The sequence below is a fragment of the Coenobita brevimanus genome, chromosome 38 (genome assembly GCF_032717465.1).
Source record: "Coenobita brevimanus isolate Jiangsu-jjx chromosome 38, ASM3271746v2, whole genome shotgun sequence".
Taxonomy (NCBI): Eukaryota; Metazoa; Arthropoda; class Malacostraca; order Decapoda; family Coenobitidae; genus Coenobita; species Coenobita brevimanus.
The window spans coordinates 45656244-45678794 of record NC_136991.1 but is presented as its reverse complement, the minus strand read 5'-3'; the positions used below and the strand labels follow the sequence as shown (position 1 = coordinate 45678794).

The 22551-nt window shown below is 41.9% G+C and overlaps 1 protein-coding gene and 1 pseudogene across 2 annotated transcripts in view; both read left to right on the top strand.

Annotated features, from left to right (window-relative positions):
- Window positions 1-22551, top strand: part of LOC145396518 (inter-alpha-trypsin inhibitor heavy chain H3-like) — a 526567-nt gene that overhangs the window by 247049 nt on the left and 256967 nt on the right. For both annotated transcript variants that reach the window (XM_080269891.1, XM_080269890.1), the window contains exons 3-5: window positions 2650-2819; window positions 6896-7006; window positions 21727-21865. In XM_080269891.1, coding sequence (XP_080126017.1) covers window positions 2650-2819; window positions 6896-7006; window positions 21727-21865 — 420 coding nt within the window. The remainder of the gene's footprint in view (window positions 1-2649; window positions 2820-6895; window positions 7007-21726; window positions 21866-22551) is intronic.
- LOC145396617 (5S ribosomal RNA) lies at window positions 11236-11356 on the top strand (annotated as a pseudogene).

Genomic DNA, 22551 nt, shown 5'->3' with positions numbered 1-22551 from the left:
ACTTCTTTAGGTCTTGATAATTTCCCTTTTTATAGTTTAGTCTCTTTTTGTAACTGTCATTGCTGTTTACTATGTCATATGCTATCCTGAAGTTATAATTTAGTACTGCAAGATCGCTTTTGCCGAATGGAGGGTGATATATTAAACTGTCAATATCATTTTCTTGCCTAGTAAATATTAGATCTAGCACTGAAGGTACATCAAGTCCTCTTTTTCTGGTGGTTTCCCTCACATGTTGCGTTAGGAAGAACTCTTGTACGAGATCCAGGAGCTTTTGGTCCCAACAGCTTTCTTGGCTAATTATATCTAGAGTATTCCAATTTATATTTGTATTGAAATCCCCAGTTAGTATAATTCTTTCTTATTTCCATTTTATGTAGTAATGATCTTAAACTCTGAATTGTACTGTCTGCCAGGTCGTCATATTCATCTCTTTCCCATGTGTTTGGTCTGGGTGGCATGTACAAATTGGCTACAATTACTTTACCTTCAGATGTGTTGATCTCTACTGCAATCAGTTCTACTTGTGATGGTATATCTAGTTTTATTTCATTGACTTAGATTTTTCTTAGTTAATATTATAATTCCTCCTCCTTTTTTTAAATTTCTGTCTCTTCTCCATATATTGTATTCCTCTAAGTTTAGTATGTCATTGGATATCAGTGGTGTTAATTTTGTTTCGGTTAGGCATATTATTTGTGGTTCATTTTCTCTGACATAATCATTTATCTCTAGTAATTTAGATACCATTCCATCCACATTTGAGTACATCAACTTTATCATCTTGTTTATATACTTGTCATGACATGGTTCTACTACCTTCCTCCTTTTTATTCCATCCTGTTTGTGTACCACTTTCGTACCTGCAATCCTATTACTTTGTAAGAAAAATTTCTTCTTCTCCTCTTCTGATCTTCCCTCATTTTTTGTTTCTGCTTCCTCCCTTTTCTCTTTCAGTAATTCCAGTTCCTCTTGTGTTATGCATCTTTCTATCCATACATTTTTTAACTCCTCTTTTTCCGTAAGATTCTTTGCATTTTTTAGTATCTCTTCCACAGTGTTTACACTCTGGAAAGTCACCTTTAGAGGTCTTGTCTTGCTTTTCTCATATTTCCCTAACCTTTTGTGTTCCTCTATGTCTTTACTACAGATTTCCTCTGATACTTCTTTCAGTAAGCTCATTACATTTGCCGTCTCCTTTTTGTCTCTTGTGATCTTGTTTTTTACTTCTTCCTCTTCTATACCAGTGATTACTATAAATTTGTTTATATCTACTGAATCTCTGACTAACTTCGGATTGTTTTGGATTATTCTTTTCACTTCCTTTTTAATGCTTTTTTCCTCCACCCTTGTTTCTAAGTCTTTCTTTACTTTCACTATTTCAGCATACGTGGTTTCCACATCATTTTTGTAGCTTTGCACAGCTTCATTCACCTGTGTTATCTTCTCCTCAATATCACAGCTCTGGTCAATAAGACTACTTACTTGCCTAATTGTCTCTGTGTCATTTTTGAACTCTTCCATAACACTCTCGTGATTGACTACTGTACTTGCCATTTCACTCATTTTCTTCCTAAGTGTACTCAATTCCACTGTTAGTTCACTGATGGTTGTGTCTTTCTTATTGGCCTCCCTTCCTAGTTTTTCTGTTTCTTCCTTTTGCAAGTGCATCTGCTTCTTTATTTCATCAATTTCATTTTTGAAAGTCATTTCTAGTTTGTGTGTGTGTGTGTGCGTGTGTGTGCGTGTGTGTGTGTGTGTGTGTGTGTGTGTGTGTGTGTGTGTGTGTGTGTGTGCGCGCGCGCACCTGTCTGTCTATTACCAGAGAATCTTAAAATCAAGTGGGCAAATTGTGTCCAAATTTTGTGGGCATTGTCCCGGGATATGTGATTTGTTGGTTAACAATTTTGGCAAAGCTGCAATGATATGCCTCCGGGTGCCAGAGGATTGCTGATAAAGTTTTTTAGTGATAGAGGGCAATATGCATTCGTGGGCAAATGCTTTGGCTGTCCTTTTCTTAAGGTTTTCCAGTCCTACAGGATGTTTTTTCCAGCCTTTCATGCCTAGCAGTTTTTATTTTGTCTAGAAGGTGGGAGAGAGCCTTCTGCCTTGCTTTGGCCTTCGGAGCTAATTCGACTGTCATTTTATCAGTATTGAGGTCGGACCGCAATGCAGCTTGAGCCAGTGACACCGGGGCTGTGTTTTCCAATTTATTCATGCTACCTCCTGACGATTTTATTAAGCTTAGCATAGACTTTTCAGACTGGAGGGGTTAGGTGTAGCACTGACCCCTTGAAAAACGAGAGGCCTTTCTTAATTTAATAGCATCTGGTAGTTACTTAGATCCAAGGGGTTAAAGGGACCCAGTAGTGTATTCATAAATTATTCTCGCAAATTTGTACGATAAGTAACTTTCCATAGCACGGCTGATTATATTGGTAGAAGTGATTCGTTGTTGCAAGTTTACAAATGAATAATTAGTTTGGTACTGCTGTGCTTGGTGTGAGTAAAAGTATGAAGGAGCACTTTTATTCGTAACTCTGGCTAAAATAATAATAATAATAATAATAATAATTGTACTTGAATGTAGTTCCGTAAGGTCTGTCTGGTTCTGTATGTGTACTTTGTAACTCCATCCTTTTTCCCCAGGTTAGCGGAGAGAGTGGTATTGTGCAGGAGGTGCGCGTAGACGCTGATATACGCCATCGATACGCCATAACCCTCGTTTCTACAACTCTCTACAATCCCCGACCTTATGCATCCACTCTCCAGCTCGACCTGTCCCTCCCTCCTACTGCACTTCTCTCCGGACTCGTCGTGTAAGTAGGACGGTCGGTAGATTCTTAAGGTAGTATAGTAAACACAGCAAGTACAAAGTTATGTCACCATTTTCACAACCGTTTTTTTTTTTTTTTTTTTTTTTCTGAGTTGTCACCTTTTTTTTTTTTTTTTTTTTTTTTAACATTCTTTTCTATTAAATCAGCAGTAAATTACCGAAATAAGTCTCTTCCATTGCTTTTTGTGCAACAGTCCGGACTGTTTGCCTATTTAACAAAACTACATGTATGAAAAAGTTGATATTTGGAACACATAGGTGCTTTAAGTTGAATATTACCTTTAGCGAATTAGGCGTGTCGGGATGAAATGCGGTAGTAGGGTTATAAGTACAGTATGTACATACTGCGTGAGGTGTTGGTAGACAGGTAGTGTGGCAAGTAGGTCGGGCTATACATAGGCTGGTAGGGTTGTGAGTATTGGGGTGGTTGTCTAGGTTGGGTAGTATGTAGGTAGGTAGGGTGGTAAGTAGATGAAGTAAACAAATAAGATGGGTACCCTGCCTTGCTAGTAGGTAATATGGCACTTACTGATCCCAAGTTTCTTTATCACCCTATCTCGAGGAAAGTCGAAGCCAGGGCTGAAGAACAGCAAGGGGAGCGGGCATGGTTTGTCCAGCTGACTGATACTGATTCACGATGGCGGAATGACTCGCACACATCAAACCCAGCAAAGTCACTGACTCCTGTCATATAACCACAGGCATGGAATATGACTGAATTATTTGTCATGAAATAGAACTGAGAAAGGATGAACACACTAATATCACTTAATGCTCTCTTGCAATACATCTCGGTTTCCCATGCATTATGTGAACATGGTTCCCTTTCCAACTATCTTTTTCAGTTCAAAAAATACTCTCGAAACACAAAGTTAATTTCAAAGCAGTGACTGGTCAGATTCAATGAGATGAAACTGAAAGTATCAAGAGGAATGTATGTTTATTATAATACTGGTAACTGCAGAATGAAATATTCCCAATATTACTTGAATTAGTTGTTTCACTGTTGTAGTAATCACAGACTACGAAGCTACTTCGAGAGTACTGTGAACACTTTGAAAAAGGTAGTTCGAACAGGAATCGTGGTTTACTTGATGCATGGGAAACCGAGAAGTTTTCCAAGAGTGCATTAATTAAATTATATTAATGCCTTCATTCTTAGTTATATTACTGGAAAAATATTTCAGTCATATTCCATGACTGGTTATATGGCCGGAGTCAATTACAATGCTGGGCTTGATGTGTGTGAGTCATTGCGTCATCGTGAACCATTATCAGACTGCTAGACTACCTTGTCCGCTCGCCTGGCATTTCTTGAGCCCTGGCTTTGACTTCCCTCGAACCGGGGGGGAGGGGGGTAAATAGACTAGAGATCGTAATAGTACTGTTACCCAGTAAAGCTGATCTGCAAAACTGTTGCTAGATTTTGCGTCATTTTTAGCAGCACTTTTGTGTATCATAATTATTGCTCAGGGATTAGTTTCGATGTTGGTTATAAAGGCGAAAATGTATTTAATAAACATTCATATGAAAAACTATGCTTGTTCCATGATAGGTGATAGACACAACAGTTTTTCAAATTTGACGAATATGCAGTTTTTTCTTCTTCTTAGCGGTACCGGGAAGAGCACTACAGTAATTTATGAGTAAGATCCCATGCCAGTAACTTAGCTTGTCTCACTGCATTTAAGGGTTGAAGCTAGGTGTGAGTGTCATACCTAGTAAAGGAAAGCACTGGTGCCTATTTTTGGTTATGGAGGTTTATGTTCACAATTTTTCTATATATCTATCAGTTGTCAGACACCTCAATCCCATTAGGAGTGGCCACAAACAAATTACCTCCATACCTGCCCTCTGCCATTTGGTTGCCCTCTCACCAGCTCACTCTCTGCCCTCTCATATATCTCCACTTCATCCCCCATCTCCTCCTCCTCCTCCTCCTCACACATATACACTCTTCCAGTCAGTCTCTCTCTATCCTCTCCACAAGGCCATCCTATCTCAGAGCATTTTGCACAAAACTTTCAGTCACATCCAGATCCATTAATGCTCACAATCTACGGTTATATCAGTTATTTTACAAAAAGCACTAAAGCTTCCCCTGCCACCATTAACGTCTCCATTGTTACGCCTAAAGCCCCAGTCACACTGCACGTATGACTTGTCGCAAACCTGAAAATCACGAAACCAGTCCCCGACCACGGAGGTCTCGGAGCAGTCGTGCCACCGATCGGCTACCGGTGGTCGTCCAGTGTCTGTCCAGCGGGCGGCTGAACGGCGACCATGGCCAGGTACAAACAGGTTAAGACACCAACTGGTGGCCGGCTGGTCGTCAGCAGGCCGCCAACAAACGGCGGTCGGTCCACATCCTGTCGCAGTTTAGACCGCGACCACTAGACCGACACCAGCCGCGGATTGGTCGGTGGCTGGTCTCGGTCCAGCCCACCACCTGTCGCTCGACCAATCGCCAGCTGGACAGCGGCCGGACTTCAACCACCACCCAGGACAGGAGGCTTGTGGACGGCGGCCGTCGCAGTCCAGTCGTCGCCTTGACAGAGTGCAGACGGCCACCACACAGTGCGGGCGTTGACCAGCCTCTGTCCGGATGGCAACCACCGCTTAAAAATCAGGTGTCACCGACCAGTCACAGTCCATCAGCCGGTCGGACGCAGTCCAGCCGCCCACCGGGCTGCTTCCATGCCACGACATCGGTGGTCGCAGGGAGGTTTTTCGTGCAGCACGAAAAACCTCGCGACGATCTTTTGGTCGCCATGGTGGCCTGCGGCTAGACCGAGACGTATGAAGACCGGTCGTAAACCTCACCAAAACCACCCACGACTTGCAGGTCGCGGGTGGTTTGCGATAAGTCGTACATGCAGTGTGACTGGGGCCTAAGTCCCTCACCACTAACACAAAATTCTCCACAAACATCACAGAATAATCCTCCCACTACCACTATGAAATATTGTCACAATAAGATTCATATCCTCCCAATGTTCTCAACAAAATCCCTCACCAGGAACAGTTCCGGGAAGGGAGGCATATAATTTATATACCCCCCCCCCCTTTAGCCACAGAAAAGAAAGTTAAAGCCTTAAAAAAAAAAAAAAAAAAAAAAAAAAAAAAACATTGCGATTGCGAGAGCATAGTGTTGTCCTTGTAGATGTGTCAGTTGAAAATGCACTCAGAGGAGCCATATTAAAATTTTATTCTAATATTAGAAACTGAGGTTACAAAATGCTGCATGAAAGCTAGACAATATTTGCTCTTTGTGCCGGAGAAAACTGCTGTATATCGGTGCAGTGAGTTCCAGATCCATTCCAGACTGTATTTTGCTTCTAGACTGTATTTAGCATAGAAGATACACTTACGAGTGAACGAGTTGATAAAGGCTATTGTATATATATACGAGTTTTTAACCCTCCATCTCAGAAAATTTCAGAATGAATATAATCTTCTACAGGTACCAAAAATGGACTATTAAAAATGTCAGCATGTTGCAAGGCTAAAATTTCTCTAGCAGCCTTAGATCGCTCTCAGGTTCACTTGCATTTTAAATCCCTCACCGTCAAATAGGTCACAAATCCCGCACTTTCCACATGAAATGCCCATCATTTAAGACTTACATCGCACTTGATCACATTTAAATCCCTTCAGAATCAGAAAATCTGAATCAAACTTCCAGTATTACTGTCACATCACCTTCTAAAAATGATGGAGTCTTGTTGTCAGCCTCATACACCCGACTTGTCCCCTACCTTTCCTATTCCCAATGTTATCTTCGCATCCTCCTTGAAAAGAAGAAGTGGAAATATTACACTCTCTGCCTCGTATACCCTTCTTATCTCTTACCTTCCCGTCTGCAGTGAGGTGAATGGATTGGACAAAATTTAATATTTTCTTCGCATATTCTTAAAAAAAAATAGTAGTCAGTCTCCTGTACCCCTCTTTTCCCTTATCTTTCAAGCTCCAAATGATATTTTCACATCCCTATAAAAAAGTGGAAATCTCCTACTGTGCCTTATGTACCCGTCTTACCCCCTACCTTCCTCTTTGCAGTGAGGTGGACGGCAGGAACTACAGTGGGCGTGTGTATGACCGAAGTGGCGCCAATGCACTCTTTCAGGAAACCACACGACAGGGAAAGACGGTCGCCTCACTTCACCATGGGTCTGTGTGTGTTTTCTTACCAAATTGTTCTTACCTAATTGTATCATTACAGGAATGAGTCGGGCTCATACTGTCCCGTTTATTAAACCATTTTTGTCATATATATCCTTAAATTTGTGAATAGATTTGGCACACGCTATATCATTGGGTAGCGCATTCCATTGATCAATTTCCCTATTTGGGAAACTGAATTTCCTTACGTCTTTATCGCCTCTTTTTATGTAGTTTTTTGCAGTGCTCTCTTGCTGATGCTTCCCCATAGCTTATATATTCATTTATGTCTTTTTTCTCTTTCCCTGATATGCATTTATATAGCATAATCATGTCTCCTCTTTTCCTTCTTTCCTGTAGTGTTGGTAGTTTCAGTTTTTTCTAGTCGTTCAAGTAGAGCTTGGTACCCATCCTGTAGCTGCCCTTTGTACATTTTCGGTCTTATCTATGTGTTTTTTGAGATTAGGATTCCAGACTACTGATGCATTCTCCAGGGTTGGTCAGATGAATGATGTTGTTATCTTTCTCAGCATGTCTTCATTTATATATGTGAATGCTATTCTCATTACCAAGCAGTGTATAGGCTACATGTTACACACTTTCTCACTGATGTGGTCATCTGGAGATAGTCTCTTATTGATAATATCACTCCTAGGTCCTTTCTTTCTGATATGTGTAGGGTTGATATTCCTAACTTATAATCCCAGTCTCTTTTCTCACTTTTACCAAACTTAATTACATGGCACTTGTCCACATTGAATTCCATTTGCCATTTATTGCTCCATTCATAAAGTTTATTTAATTCCTTTTGCAGCTACTTTGCAAGAATCTGTGTTAGTAATTTTCCCTTGTATTTTTGCATCATCCGCAAACATATTTAGATAGCTTCCATTTCCATTGCTACTGTCTGTGTCATTTATATATATTAAAAACATAATTGGTGCCAGTACTGAGTCTTGTGGAACTCTGCTAGTCACATCCTGCAATGATTGTGTGTGTGTGTATTTACTTAATTGTATTGACCTAATTGTGAGATACAGGAAATGAGCTACGCTCGTGGGGTCTCATCTCTGTTTCTCAGTAAGTCAAATTAAGCTTTAAACTCGTTTAAGTTTTTAGAAAAGACGATCTCTTTGTCCAGGCTATTCCACAGGTCTATACATCTATAAGGAAAACCATATTTCTTGATCCTTCAAACAGCTTGGCTTCTTCAGTTTCATTCTGTGTCCTCTTGTTACTCTCTTTTCCCATACAAACAGACCTTTCTCTGTCAATTTTATCCACTGCCATCATGGTCCTGAACACTGCAACCATGTCGCCCCTCTTTCTCCTTTCCTCTAAGGAAGGCAAATCCTGCTTTTCCAGCCTCTCTCTGTTCGACAGATCTGCCAGACTGGGGACCATCTTGGTTGCTGTTATTTGTATTCTCTCAATCTTGCTTAAATTTCTTTCTTTTTGTGTGGGGACCACACTACTGCTGCATATTCCAACCTGGGGCGGATCATAGCCACTGTCAATTTTTTCATCATCTCCTCATCCATATAATGAAATGCTACGCTTATGTTAGTCAAGAGTTTATACGTCTCTCTTACTATCTTGTTAATATGTTTTTCAGGTGACAAACTATCCTGGACCAGCACTCCCAAATCTTTTTCTTCTCTCGCTTTTGTGATTGGTTCATTATCCATCAAATAATTCAGTAATGGCCTCTTGGTACTTTTACCCATTTCCAGTGTTTTACATTTCTTTGCGTTGAATTTCATTTCCCACATCTGGCTCCAATCATGTATCCTATCCAGATCCTCCTGCAGCATTTTACAATCCTCCTCAACCTCTGCCTTCCTTAAGATCTTTGAATCATCAACAAACAGACTTGCATAATTGTTCACTTCATCTACCATATCCTTTACATAAATCAGGAACATTACTGGCGCCAACACCGAGCCTTGTGGGATTCCACTTGTTACTTCACTCCATCCAGACATCCTATCCTTTATTACTGTCCTCATTTGTCTGTCTCTCAAAAAGTCTCTCATTCATTCCAGGAGGTTTCCCTTCAGTCCTCCTATTGCTCTAATTTCCACATTAGTCTCTTATGGGGTACCTTGTGGAAGGCCTTCTCCAAATCTACACACAATCCACCCAACCGTCTTCTGTAGCACGTCAATTGCTCTTGAGTAAAGCTCAACAAGTTGGAAACACATGACCATCCACTTCTGAGTCCAAACTGACTTCCAACCAAAATATTCATCTTTTCCAAATATTTTATCCATCTATCTTTCAGGATTCTCTCGCACAATTTTGCAACCATGCTGGTTAGGGACACTGGTCTATAATTCAGGGGTTCTTCACTGTTTCCTCCCTTATAAATTGGTACCACATTTGCCCTCTTCCATTCTTGAGGCACTTTCCCCTCTTCCAGAGAACACACAATTAAACTGTGAATCTTATCCGCCAGTTGTTCTCTGCATTCCTTCAGTACCCAGTTAGAGATTCCATCTGGTTCTGGGGCTTTCCTTACATCTTGAGTTTCCAGTAATTTATACACTTCCTGTACTTCCACTTTTATATCTTCTAAAATACTATAGCAGTAGCCGTGTTTCTGTATGTGTATGTGTGTATTTTGGGCAGCCGAAACTACACATTCAAATCGCACCAAAATTGGCACAGAAATTGCAAAAAATTCGCAGATGTGAAAAAACTTGGTCCCATCACGATTGAAAAACTTTAACTATATATAATGAGCAATCAAAGTTTGACCCAAAAACGCCACTCCTGGCACCCGGCATAGGATCTCCGTAGAATTTTTTGCCCAGAGGTAGGACTATAGTATTTCGGACTTGCGTTCGGACAACTTGGGTTCCATTCCCGAAGCTGCAAATAACACGATCATTTGGTTAGCTGCAAAAAATCCAAGTGACAACGTTACACTAGAACAGCACATAAACGCGAGAACCCTCCACAGGAGCAAGTGCGAGGGGCCCGAAGGGCCCACGAGCGCTTGTTTATCACTACATTTCTAGTCACTCCCTCCCCTTCCACAAACTCCTTTTCATTAGTGAAAACCGATTGGAAACATTTGTTCATTATTTCAGCTTACGTTGCCACATCTTTATAGACCTCTCCTACTTTCAGAGTGGTGATTCCTTCCTTTTGTTTCAGTTTGCCGTTGACAAATCTATAAAACAGTTTGGGTTCATCCTTACATTTGTCTATTATACCTTCTTCAAAATTCCTTTCTTCCTCTCTACGTATTCTTGTGTATTCATTTCTAGTTCTTTTATATTCTTCCTTTGTTCTGTTGTTACCTCTCTTTCTCCAGTTGTTCCACGCCGTCTCTCTCTCTTTTTTTGCTATCATACACCTTCTGTTAAACCACTCCTTTTTCCTTTTTTCTTTCCCCCTTACTCTTGGTACAAATTGTTCCACTCCCGAATTATGGAGGACTAGAAAGATATCCCACTTCCTCAGTATCTCTCTTGTTTCTCTGAATTTTCTCCAATCCGCATTTTCAAAAAATTTACTCAGTCCTGTAAGATTTGCATTCCCAGAGTTGTATCTTGTCTTCTTATAAAGCTCATTCCCAATTATCATCTGGAGGTCAGTGACCACATGATCACTTTTTCCTATAGGATACAAATATTTCAAGGATTCTATTACATTGGGTTCTTTGGTAAACAGTAAGTCTAATCTTGCTGATGTGTCCTCACCTCGGAACCGTGTGCCCTCTTTGACCTGTTGCATCATCACATTGTTCATTGTTATACAGTATTTAATAATACAGTGCTCCACGAATCTTCGCTGCCTCCTGAGTCCCATTCCTCCCAGTTCGTTAAAGTTACCCATCAAAATTATATTGCTGCTTTGCTCAGTTATTTTCTGTAATTAACTAGCCATGTCTGACAACATCTCCTGGTATTCATCATCATTCCGTGCTCTTGTCTGGGGGGGAACATACACTACTGCCATCTCTCGCTTGCTATTCTCTCCAGTTTCTAATTTCATATTTATCACTTCAGCCCTGCCTTCTCCCATTTCCACGGTATGTACATTTATGTTGTTCTTCACTGCTATCATCACTCCTCCCTTTTTTTCTTTTGTCTTCTCCACTGTTTGTATTTACCATCTCCCATATGAACATCAATATCTTCTCTTAACTTGGTCTCTTCAAAGCACATAACATCAGGTTCATGTACCCTCAAGAAATCATTGATTTCTAGCCTTGCCGATATTAAACCATCAACATTAGTATACCACGTTGAGTACACCGCTTCCCGTCCGATCAGCGAAGTTAAGCAACGTTGAGTCTGGTTAATACTTGGATGGGTGACCGCCTGGGAACACCAGATGCTGTTGGCATAACGTTCTCCCTACGTGTCAAGTGGGGTTGGTGGGGGGTTAGTGCCCCTCCCTGTAAAACAGTTAACTCTAAGCCCTTGGCCACCCCGTTTGGGATACATGGCGTCTGACAATGAATGAACGAAAAAAAACATTAGTATATACCACCTTCAATTATTTTTTTTGATGTTTTTATACCCTCTTCTCTCCTCCTCTCCGTCGGTACCACTTCCTCAATTTCTGATCCTTAACTCTCCTTTAAAACACTGTCTTCTCTTCCTCCGTTCTGTTCGTTTTTTGCCTTTGCTTCTTTTACTAACTCCTTTATTTTAGCTCTTTCTTCCTCATTTACATCCCTCCTTAACCAAACATTTTTGAACCCTTCCATGTCTGATAATTACCATGTTTTATTGATAATGTCATTTACTGTTGCCTGGGACTTAAATATTCACCTGCAATTGCCTCGCCCCACCTTCCTCGTACGTTCCTAACCTAGACACTTCTTCAATCTCTTTTTGAGCTTCGTTGTTTCCCTCCATAACTACTGATATTATTTCTTTAACCTTACTCATTTCTTCTCTTTCTGTTTCTGATCTTACTGTCATACATTTTTCTTTTACTCCTGAAATTATTACACATTTTTTCTTACCTGCTACATCCCTGACTAAAGATTCCCTACTTCTCACACCCTAACCACTTCCTTCTCCACCTTTTCCTTGCTTTGTTGTTCTATAATCTCTTTCAAATTTACATTTCCTTCTTCCTGAATTTTCTTCCACCCCTTATGTTGCTCCTTGATTTCTTTAATGTGCTCATCTTGCATCCTTGATTTGGATTCATACTCATCTAGTTTGCTTTTCATCCTGTCCCTTTCATCTTCAGACCTCTTATTCTCCCTCTTAAGCTGTTTTATTTCATTAGAGGCACTGTGTGTGTGTGTGTGTGTGTGTGTGTGTGTGTGTGTGTGTGTGTGTGTGTGTGTGTGTGCGTGCACAAACATATACTGTATATAGATAGATAGATAATCTGGAGGATCTTATTCTTTGGGTAAACATACGCTTTATTTGAGGCAGTAGAAGCATGGGAGTTTTTTCAAGAATACTCCCCCAGTATCCCTGCTTGTCGTACAAGGCGACTAAAAGGGTTGGCGAAGGGTTAGTGCCCCTCCCCGGAAAACAACTAACTTAAAAGACGAACAAGAAGCCTTGGACAAGGACTGACCAAAAGATGACGACAAAGGACATGGTAATCGGAACATGGAATGTAAGAGGTGTGAATGATGAGGTGAAAGAGAGAGAGATTGTCCAGGTGTTTGAGGGTGTGGAAGTTGATGTATGTGGAGTAACTGAAACGAAATGGAGAGGTGAGAGTGTGAGAGAATGGGAGTATGGATGGGGTATATGTGCAGGAGTGAGAATGAGAGGGCAAAAGAAGGAGTGTGTATAGTTGTGAGTAAAAGATGGAAGAAGAACATAAGAGAGTATGGATCAGTTGGGTCAAGGATTGTGTGGATAAGATTGAAATATGGAATACAGATGTGGGCGATTGTGTATGTGTATGCGCCAACACAAGATCGTGCAAGCAGAGTGAGAGAAGAGTTCTGGACAAATGTGGAAGTGTGCATGGAAAAGTTTGGAAGGAATGAGAGAGTGTTTTTGATAGGTGATATGAATGGTAAAGTAGGGAATGTGAAGGTGGATGGAATAGTTGGTGAGTATGGTGTGCCTGCTGAGATAGATGAGAATGGCAGAGCGTTAGTGGACATTTGTGCTGGGAGGGGGTTGGTGATAGCCAATACCCTCTTCAGGCATAAAATGATCCACAGGTATACATGGTGAGTGATGAGAAGGGTGGGTGGTGAACTGAATGAAAGGAAGGCAATGATTGATTGAGTGTGTGCGTATGAAAGGATGTGAAGATCTGTAATGGATGCAAGAGCTTATAGAGGTTGGGGGAGTGGACTTTCTGACCACTACTTGGTGGTGGCCAGAATCAAGATCCAAAATAAAAATGGAGTAATAGAAGAAGGGAAGGACAGGAAGAAGGAGTATATGCAAGGAGAGTGGAAAGGTTACAAGAGGATGAGAAAAAGGCAGAATATAAGAGAGAAGTGGAGGAATGATTGGGCTAATATGAATTGGAGCAGATGGGGGATGTGGAAGGTGTGTGCAGGATATTCACAGAAGAAATATGTGCATCATGTGATGTGTTGTGTGGGAGGAAGAGAAAACGGAGGGGGGTGCAAGGAACAGCGTGGTGGAATGAAGAGGTGAGACAGGCTGTGGCACAAAAGAAGAAAGCATACAATGAATGGATGAGAAATAGGGGCGTGAAAGAAGTTGAGAGGCAGAAGAGAGAGTTATATGTAGAAAGAAAGAGAGAGGTAAGAAGATTAGTAAGAGAGAGTAAGAAGAGAGTGGATGAGGAATTTGGAAGGAATTTGAGTGTAAAGTGGAGGGACTGTAAGAAAATGTTCTGGAAAGAGGTGAAGAGAGTAAGACAGGGTGGAAGTGAAGTTAGCAGGGGAGTGAAAGATAAAAATGGTAGATTACTAATGGAGAAGGGAGAAAAAGTGAGCAGATGGAGAGAACACTTTAAGGAATTGTTGAACATAGATGATGGAAGTGATGCAAGAATAAGTGGCTGGGGAATGGCTGGGAGAAGGAGGGAGGTGAGAAGACAGGAAGAAATCAGTAGGATAGAAGTTGTGGAAGCAATGAAGAAAGTTGAATTGGGGAAAGCCCCAGGAATTGATGGAGTGTGTTGTGAATTGTTGAAGCATGGGGGAGAGATAGTAGTAGAATGGATGTGGAAGATGTGCAGATTGGCCTGGGAGGAAGGTAGAGTTCCGGAGGATTGGAAGTCAGGTATAGGGGCATTTGTCTTCTTAGTATAATAGGAAAAGTGTATGGTAGGATAGTTATTGACAGAGTCAGGGAGATAACAGAGGAATTAGTTGGAGAAGAACAGGGAGGCTTTAGGAAGGGAAGAGGTTGTGTAGATCAGATATTCATTCTTAGATCTTTAGTGGAAAAGTTTCTAGAGAAGGGAAAGAAGTTGTATGCGGCTTTCATGGATTTGGAGAAAGCATATGGCAGGGTGGATAGACAAGCATTGTGGAAAGTATCAAGAATATATGGAGTAGATGGGAAGTTGTTGAATGCTGTGAAGAGTATGTATGATGGTGCTAAGGCTGCAGTGCGTGTGGATGGTGAATGGAGTGAATTTTTCTCTTTGAAGGTTGGGTTGAAACAGGGATGTGTCATGTCTCCATGGTTGTTCAATCTGTACATGGATGGGGTAATGAAAGAGGTACAAGGTAGGGTAGTGGATGTTGGAGTGACCCTGGTGGGAGAGGGTAGTGTTAGGAAACTCCCTGTACTGTTGTTTGCAGATGATACTGTGTTGTTGAGTGAAGACGAAGGAGAGCTGCAAGGCTTGGTGGATGAATTTGGGAGAGTGTGTAAGAAACGGAATCTAAAGGTGAATGTAGGGAAAAGTAAAGTGATGGTCTTTGAGAGAGGTGAAGTCAGTGAATGTACAGCGAAGTTGGATGGTGAGGAATTGGAAAATGTGAGTATGTTTTTCCCCCCTGGGGGTAGGGGGTTTCAAGAATACTCCCCCAGTATCCCTGCTTGTCGTACGAGGCGACTAAAAGGGTTGGTGGTGGGTTAGTGCCCCACCTCGTAAAAAGAACTAACTAAAAAAGCAAATAAAGCGCCTCGGACCTGGACGGACCATACGTTGACGACTAGGGAACGGACAAAGGACATTCTGAGGGTGGGAACATGGAATGTGAGAGGAGTGAATGATGAAGTGAAAGAGAGAGAGATTGTTCAGGTGCTTGAGGATGCAAAAGTGGATATATGTGGATTGACTGAAACTAAATGGAAAGGTGAAAGGGTGAGAGACTGGGAATATGGTGTAGGTATATGTGCGGGAGTCAGTGAGAATGAGAGGGCAAAAGAGGGAGTATGTCTGATAATAAGCAAGAAGTGGAAGGAGAATATAAGAGAGTATGGAACAGTGGGTGCAATGATTGTATGGGTGAGGATGAAAGTAGGTATACAAGCGTGGGCGATTGTATGTGTGTATGCTCCAACAGAGGATCGAGTGGCAAGAGTGAAAGATGAGTTTTGGGCGAGGGTAGAAGTATGTATGGACAAGTTTGAGAGGAGCGAGAGAGTGCTGTTGATTGGAGACATGAATGGCAAAGTTGGGAATGTACGAGTGGACGGAGTGGTTGGTCAGTGGGGTGTGCCAGCTGAAGTAGATGGGAATGGTAGTGCTTTGGTGGACATCTGTGCTGGTAAGGGGTTGGCAATAGCCAACACCTACTTTCGTCATAAGATGATCCACCGGTATACATGGAGAGTAATGAGGAGGATGGATGGTGAACTTGTTGAACGAAAGTAAGTGATAGACTACGTGTGTGTGGATGAGCGAATGAGAAGACAAGTGTTGGATGCAAGAGTGTGGAGAGGGTGAGGGAATGGAGTCTCGGACCATCACTTAGTGATGGCCAAGGTAGAGCTGCAAAGAAAGTGGTTGAGGAGACGAAGGGGAAGACAGGAGGAAGCAGCTCCTGTGAGAAGAGTGGAGAAACTGCAAGATAGTGAGAAAATGACAGAGTATAAGAGCATAGTGGAAGAAAGATTGGGAAGGTATGAGCTAGAGCAGATGGAAGGGGTGGAAGACGTATGTAAGATATTCACGGAAGAGATAGGTGCGGCGTGTGAGGCGGTTTGTGGAGTGAGGAGGAGATGCAAGGGTGTGCAAGGGACAGCATGGTGGAATGATGAGGTGAAACGAGCTGTGGAACAAAAGAAGAAGGCATATGGTGAATGGTTGGCGAGTAGAGGTAGGGGAGAAGATGAGAGAGAGAAGAGAGAGGTATATGTGAGCAGGAGAAGGGAGGTTAAGAGACTGGTGAAGGAGAGTAAGAAGAAAGTGGATGAAGAGTTTGGGAGGAATCTGAGTGTGAAATGGAGGGAGAGTAAGAAATTGTTTTGGAAGGAGGTAAAGAAAGTAAGGCAGTGTGAAAGGGGAAATAGTAGGGGAGTGAAAGATAGGAATAATAGATTGTTGGTGGAGAAGAGAGAGAAATTGAGGAGATGGAAGGAGCACTTTGAGGATTTGTTGAATGTAGAGAGTGAGAGCAGTGTGAGTATAAGTGGTTGGGGAATGGCTGGGAGAAGAAGAGATGAGAGGAGGGAGGAAGAGATCAGTAGGTCGGAAGTAGAGGAAGCGATGAAGAAGATTAAGCTGGGAAAGGCCCCAGGAATTGATGGAGTGTGTGGTGAAATGCTTAGGTATGGGGGTGAGATTGTTGTGGAGTGGATATGGAAGTTGTGTAGATTGGCTTGGGAAGAGGGAAGGGTTCCAGAGGACTGGAAATCAGGTATAATTGTTCCTCTGTACAAAGGAAAAGGGGAGAGAGAAGTATGTGGTAACCATAGGGGTATTTGCCTTCTTAGTGTGACTGGTAAAATATATGGTAGAATAGTCATTGATAGGGTTAGGCATATGACAGAGGAGCTAGTTGGAGAAGAACAAGGGGGATTTAGGAAGGGAAAAGGGTGTGTAGATCAGATATTTGTTCCAAGATGTTTAGTGGAGAAGTATCTAGAGAAGGGAAGGAAAGTGTATGCTGCCTTCATGGACTTGGAGAAAGCTTATGACAGAATAGATAGGCAAGGTATGTGGAAGGTATTAAGAATATATGGAGTGGAGGGGAAATTGTTCAGTGCTGTGAGGAGTATGTACGAAGGAGCTAGGGCTACGGTGCGAGTGGATGGTGAGCTGAGTGAGTTCTTTGATCTCAGTGTGGGACTGAAACAGGGGTGTGTGATGTCTCCATGGCTGTTTAATATATATATGGATGGGGTTGTAAAGGAGATGCAAGGTAGGGCAGTGGATGTGGGGCTGGCCCTAATGAATGAGGGTGAGATTTGGAAGCTTCCGGTGTTGCTTTTTGCTGATAATACAGTATTGTTGAGTGAAGATGAATGGGAGTTGCAAGGTTTGGTGAATGAATTTGGGACAGTGTGTAGGAGGAGGAAGCTGAAAGTTAATGTAAACAAAAGTAAAGTTATGGTGTTTGAGAGGAATGAAGTCACAGAGTGTGCAGTGAGGTTGGATGGTGAGGATATGGAGAATGTGAGTGCATTCAAGTACTTGGGTAATGTGATGAGTAAGGATGGAACTTTGGGGGATGAAGTACGTGAAAGGGTACAGCAGGGAAGAAAGGTTGTTGGTACACTGAAAGCCGTGATGAGAAATAGGGAGGTGAGTATGGAAGTTGAGAAGTCACTGCATGATGGTATTGTGATCCCTACCCTGACGTATGGAAGCGAGGCGTGGACCTTGCAAGAGGGGAACAAGTCAAGAGTGAGAGCAGTGGAAATGAGTTACCTGAGAGGAGCATGTGGAGTGACGTGGAGGGACAGGTTGACGAATGAAGAAGTGAAGGAACGTTGTGGGGTAGATGTGGATGTGGTTGAAAAGATTAGGAGAAATACACTGAGGTGGTTTGGACATGTGGAGAGAATGGAGAATGAAAGACTGACTAAGAGGGTGTATGTAGGTGAGGTGGAGGGAGGGAGAGGGAGGGGTAGACCGAGGATGAGGTGGAGGGATGGAGTTGAGAGGTATATGAGGGAGGGGGGGGGTGAGTTGGGGGGAGGGTAGTCAATTGGTGGGTGACAGAGTGACTTGGAGGCGTTTTGTCTGCGGCCACCCTTTGCGGGATTAGGGCGTCGGGCTATAGATAGATAGATAGATAGAGTATGTTTAAGTACTTGGGTAGTGTGATGAGTAAGGGTGGAGGTTTAGAGGGTGAAGTGCTTGAAAGGGTACAGCAGAGAAGAAAGATTGCTGGTTCTTTGAAAGCAGTGATAAGAAACAGGGAAGTGAGCATGGAAGTGAAAAAGTTACTACATGACAGTATTGTGATACCAACTCTAACGTATGGAAATGAAGCTTGGATGTTGTTGGAAGGGCACAAGTCAAGAGTAAGAGCAATGGAAATGAGTTATTTAAGAGGAGCCTGTGGAGTCACATGGAGAGACAGGCTGACAAATGAGGATATAAAGGAGCGTTGTGGTGTGGATGTGGATGTGATAGGGAGCGTTATGAGGAATACACTGAGGTAGTTTGGCCATGTGGAGAGGATGGAGGGTGAAGGACTGACGAAGAGAGTGTACAGTATGTGAGTGAGGTGGAGGGGGGGAGAGGGAGGAGGAGGCCGAGGATGAGATGGAGGGATGGGGTGGAGAGGTATATGAGAGAGGGGGGTGTAAGTTGGGAGAAGGGCAGTTAAATGGCGGGGGACAGGGCGATGTGGAGGCGATTTGTTTGTGGCCACCCCGAACGGGATTGGGGCGTCTGGCAATAGATAGATAGATAGAAGCACCTTACCAAATCTCTTCCTCCTGAGTCTGTTATATTTTTCATATTATTTCTGGGGTGTTAAATAAATGTTCATGCGAGACCTGTTTCCCCATTGTTTTTACCTTTGTTTCGCTATCAATCACTGGGTTCTATAGTATGGGAGGGGGCATCTCTGCAGTGAGCTTGTGACTTTGGCCGTCTTTTTGAAACACTGCACTTGTTGCCTCCACCGTGGTAATGCACTTGGACTGTTGGAACACTGTTCTAAACTTGCTGTGTCTGTTTCATTGTTGCCTCCGCAGTGGACCATGGAACTACATCGTTTCGTTTCGTTCGTTTCGTTTTTAAAGGCTCCAACATGCTTGAATGTGTCGGCCTTGGTCACCTAATGGCGGCTCTCCACGCTGCACGATCCATTGCAGCCTCTCTGCTTCAGGTGTGGTGCACAAACATTAGCATCACCCTGGGCCTCTGGTGGCAGGCACAGAAACTACACAGTGCCACCTGGCCCACCTGTGAAAAAACTTCTCCATATGATAGGACTCAGTGGTGTCAACTCATTTGATTTGTCAGCGTAATGGCAGTGGGGACTGTCCTAACTTAAGTGTTTAACTAAATCTAACTTAATCTAGCTTAACTGTACTTAATAATTTAATCTAACCCAACCTAACATCCAGTTGGGAAGCGAAATCCACCTTTCAGTATGTTAAGTAAGATTCTTTCAATACACTGGAAATAAACAGTCGTAGGTATGGCCTAAGGGGTGGATATGACTTAATTACCAGTGACTAGCCAATTTCAGTGAAATTTTCACAATAGGTACACCACCATACTATAGATATCCATGAAAAATCTCGGATCAATGAAAAAATGAGTTGTGCCATATTTTTTTTTTTTTTTTTTTTTTTTTAAAGAGAAAAATGCCCATAGCATCGTCCAAAATCAGCATCTACAAACTTTACACCCTGCCCAGTAACCCTGCCAAAGGATTTTGAGATAACCTGCTTTTGTAATATCGTTTAAAATTAAAAACCAAAAAAAAAACTCATTTTCTCAAAACTCTATTTTTCAGTATTCAACCCTTCATAACTTTGTTTTCAGTTTTTGAACAATTTTAATGTGCTAAACTTCATATTAGCCCCCAAATGCTGGGCTATATTTAACACAGTCTTCACCTCACTACAGGCAATTTCCTGGAAACTGCTGAAAATTGCTTGTTTTCAAACCATAGTACAGTATGTCAAAAACTATAGCACATAGGGAAACGAGTTAATGATCATTTTACTCATCAACTCTTCCTCTTGTGAATGAAAGTATCCCCAGGTCTCTAGGTCATTGCTTTGCTGAGTAATGATGTGAGGAAGAAACTAATTTTCGGGCAAGAGCTGTACGAGTTTGTGCGTCTGCTCATGGCGCCAACGATGGCTTTGCTCTCAGTGTGATAACCTCTCCACTAATAGATAAACTGGACACTATTGCATCCAAAGCATGCCTTATGGCACTGTCATTGACCACTTTTCTAGTGCTGTTGGAAAGAGGCTTGGCAGGGTTGGATGATGCAATTGGCTATGGGTGGCACAGACGGAATCAGACAGATTGTAACCTGAAGACACCTTTTTACACCATGCAGAAGCATAGGACAGACTGACTCTCTCCTGTGTGCTGTTGAGGGACTCCCTTCCTACCCTTTGGTGGCAAGATGACATGGCGGCTGGTTCAAATGGTGGTAGAAAGATAGTTGCATGTATAGCTGCTACCCGGCTGCCATGTAGCACCCTGATTGTGATGTGTATAAACGTTACTTGGTGGATAGGAGTTTAAAAAAAAAAAAAAAAAAAAAAGGCAATATGTTTAACATATAAAAAATCATTTTGTACCAGAAAGTATATATAGATGGTAGGTGGGGGCACTCACCATCCACTCACTCGATGTAGTGCTGCTTTGGGTGTTGGCCCTTTTCTCTCGTCTTTCCTTCCTCCCCTGTCTTTCTTTCATTCATTCTTTCCTCTTCCTCCTGCCTACATGTGACTTTACACTCCCTCTTCTGTCTTTCTTTCCTTCATTCTTTCCTCTTCCTTCTGCCCATGGGTAACTCTACATTGAGTGACAAGCCAAATGGTTTCCTGTACACCAGGAAACCATGTACTAGTCTGGGTGGTAACCATATAACCAAATTTCGGTGCCTGGTGGCTTAGTGGGTAATTAAGGCGCTCCAATCAGATTGAGCCTGGGTAGGTTTATATCCAAGGGGTGGTTGGGATTTATTACTCATGTAATGTCACTCTGGGATGAGTGAGGCTGGTCACTCTCATCTTAAATGTCAGGACCAACTTGCTTAGCCCAGGGCTCTTATGCTCCTCATGGGGCAACACAGGATTAGATGGTGAATGAATGAGTGAAATTAATGTTCTTCAAAAAAGATAGTTTTTTGTAGCTTATGATTATTAACAGTATTTCAAATAGTAAATGCAGTATCTCAAAATCCTGCAGTAGGGTTATTGGGCAGGGTATAGTGTGTACAGTACATGCTGTTTGTACAAAAATTTACTACAGTAGTTGAGGAAGATATTATTGACGATCCCCCCCCCCCCCACCCCACCCCAAAAAAAAAAAAAGCCAAAACTTGTTTATTTTTTCACCGCTATGAAAGTTTTCATATTTATTTTATGGTGTACCTCCTGTGAAAATTTCATTGAATTTGCTTCATATATAGTAATTTAGTTATATTTTTCCCGTAAGGGTGGTGGTTATAAAAACAGTGGGAAATTTTTCAGCAGGTAAAGGTAATTTACCACCCAGAAAATAGTAAGAATAGTACAGAAAACAAACTGGAGGAATATGAATTGAATTGGTAAGGTCCTTCTACTGCATCAAGTAAAGCATACATTAACCATCAGAAACATATAGAAAACAAACAGGAGGAATATGAATTGAATTGGTAAGGTGCTCCTGCTGCCTCAGATAAAGCATATGTGTACCTATAAAACTTTCTTCCACAGAGATGAGGAAATTCAGCGTGTGAAAGTGCAGACCTCCGTCGCAGGCATGCATTCCATCACTTTTCATGCCACTTATGAGGATCTTTTGAGGCGAATTGATGGAACATATCAGTACACTCTTCCTGTATACCCTGGAGAGGTTAGCCACAAGACCAGCTCAAGTGAAGCTGTCTGTTATTATCCCAAAAGGTTTATTTCATAACTGAATGCAATAGTCATCAAAATGAGAGTTGGCCCTATACTGGTACAGTGCAGTTCCCATATTGTGATATGGTTGGGATCAAATGACCTTTGGAAAGTTTTTTTTTTCCGGGTTTCTTCACGATCAGTAGCTATATGAGCAGACATCCATTTGCTTGTACAGCAGTTCCCTTCAGTAAACAGTGTATCATTGCTTTAATTTGCTCCACAATCTTCAGGTATGAAAGTTCAGCAGTAAACAATGACAGTATCTTCCCCTTCCAATGGAAACAGACTCCCCAAAAAATGAATAAATCAATCACTCAGTCAATCAAATCAGCTGCATGATTCACGTGAGTCCATTTTGAGCTAGCCTGGGTGATTGTAGACTGTTATGGCACTTTGTCAATACTGTATAGTATAGAAGTGATGTTTGAAATTAAACCAGGAATTTTTATGGTGTTAAATAAAAAATAAAAATCTTTTGAAAAACTGGTATTTTATGAAACTGGGAATTTGGATTTTGAGAACTGCACTGTATAGTACTTGCATTTATGACAAGGAAGCAAGTTAGTGGACCCTGTCTGTCCGTACCTCTTATCATGGCAACTCAGAACAGGTCTGCTTTGGGTTAGCATATCTCAT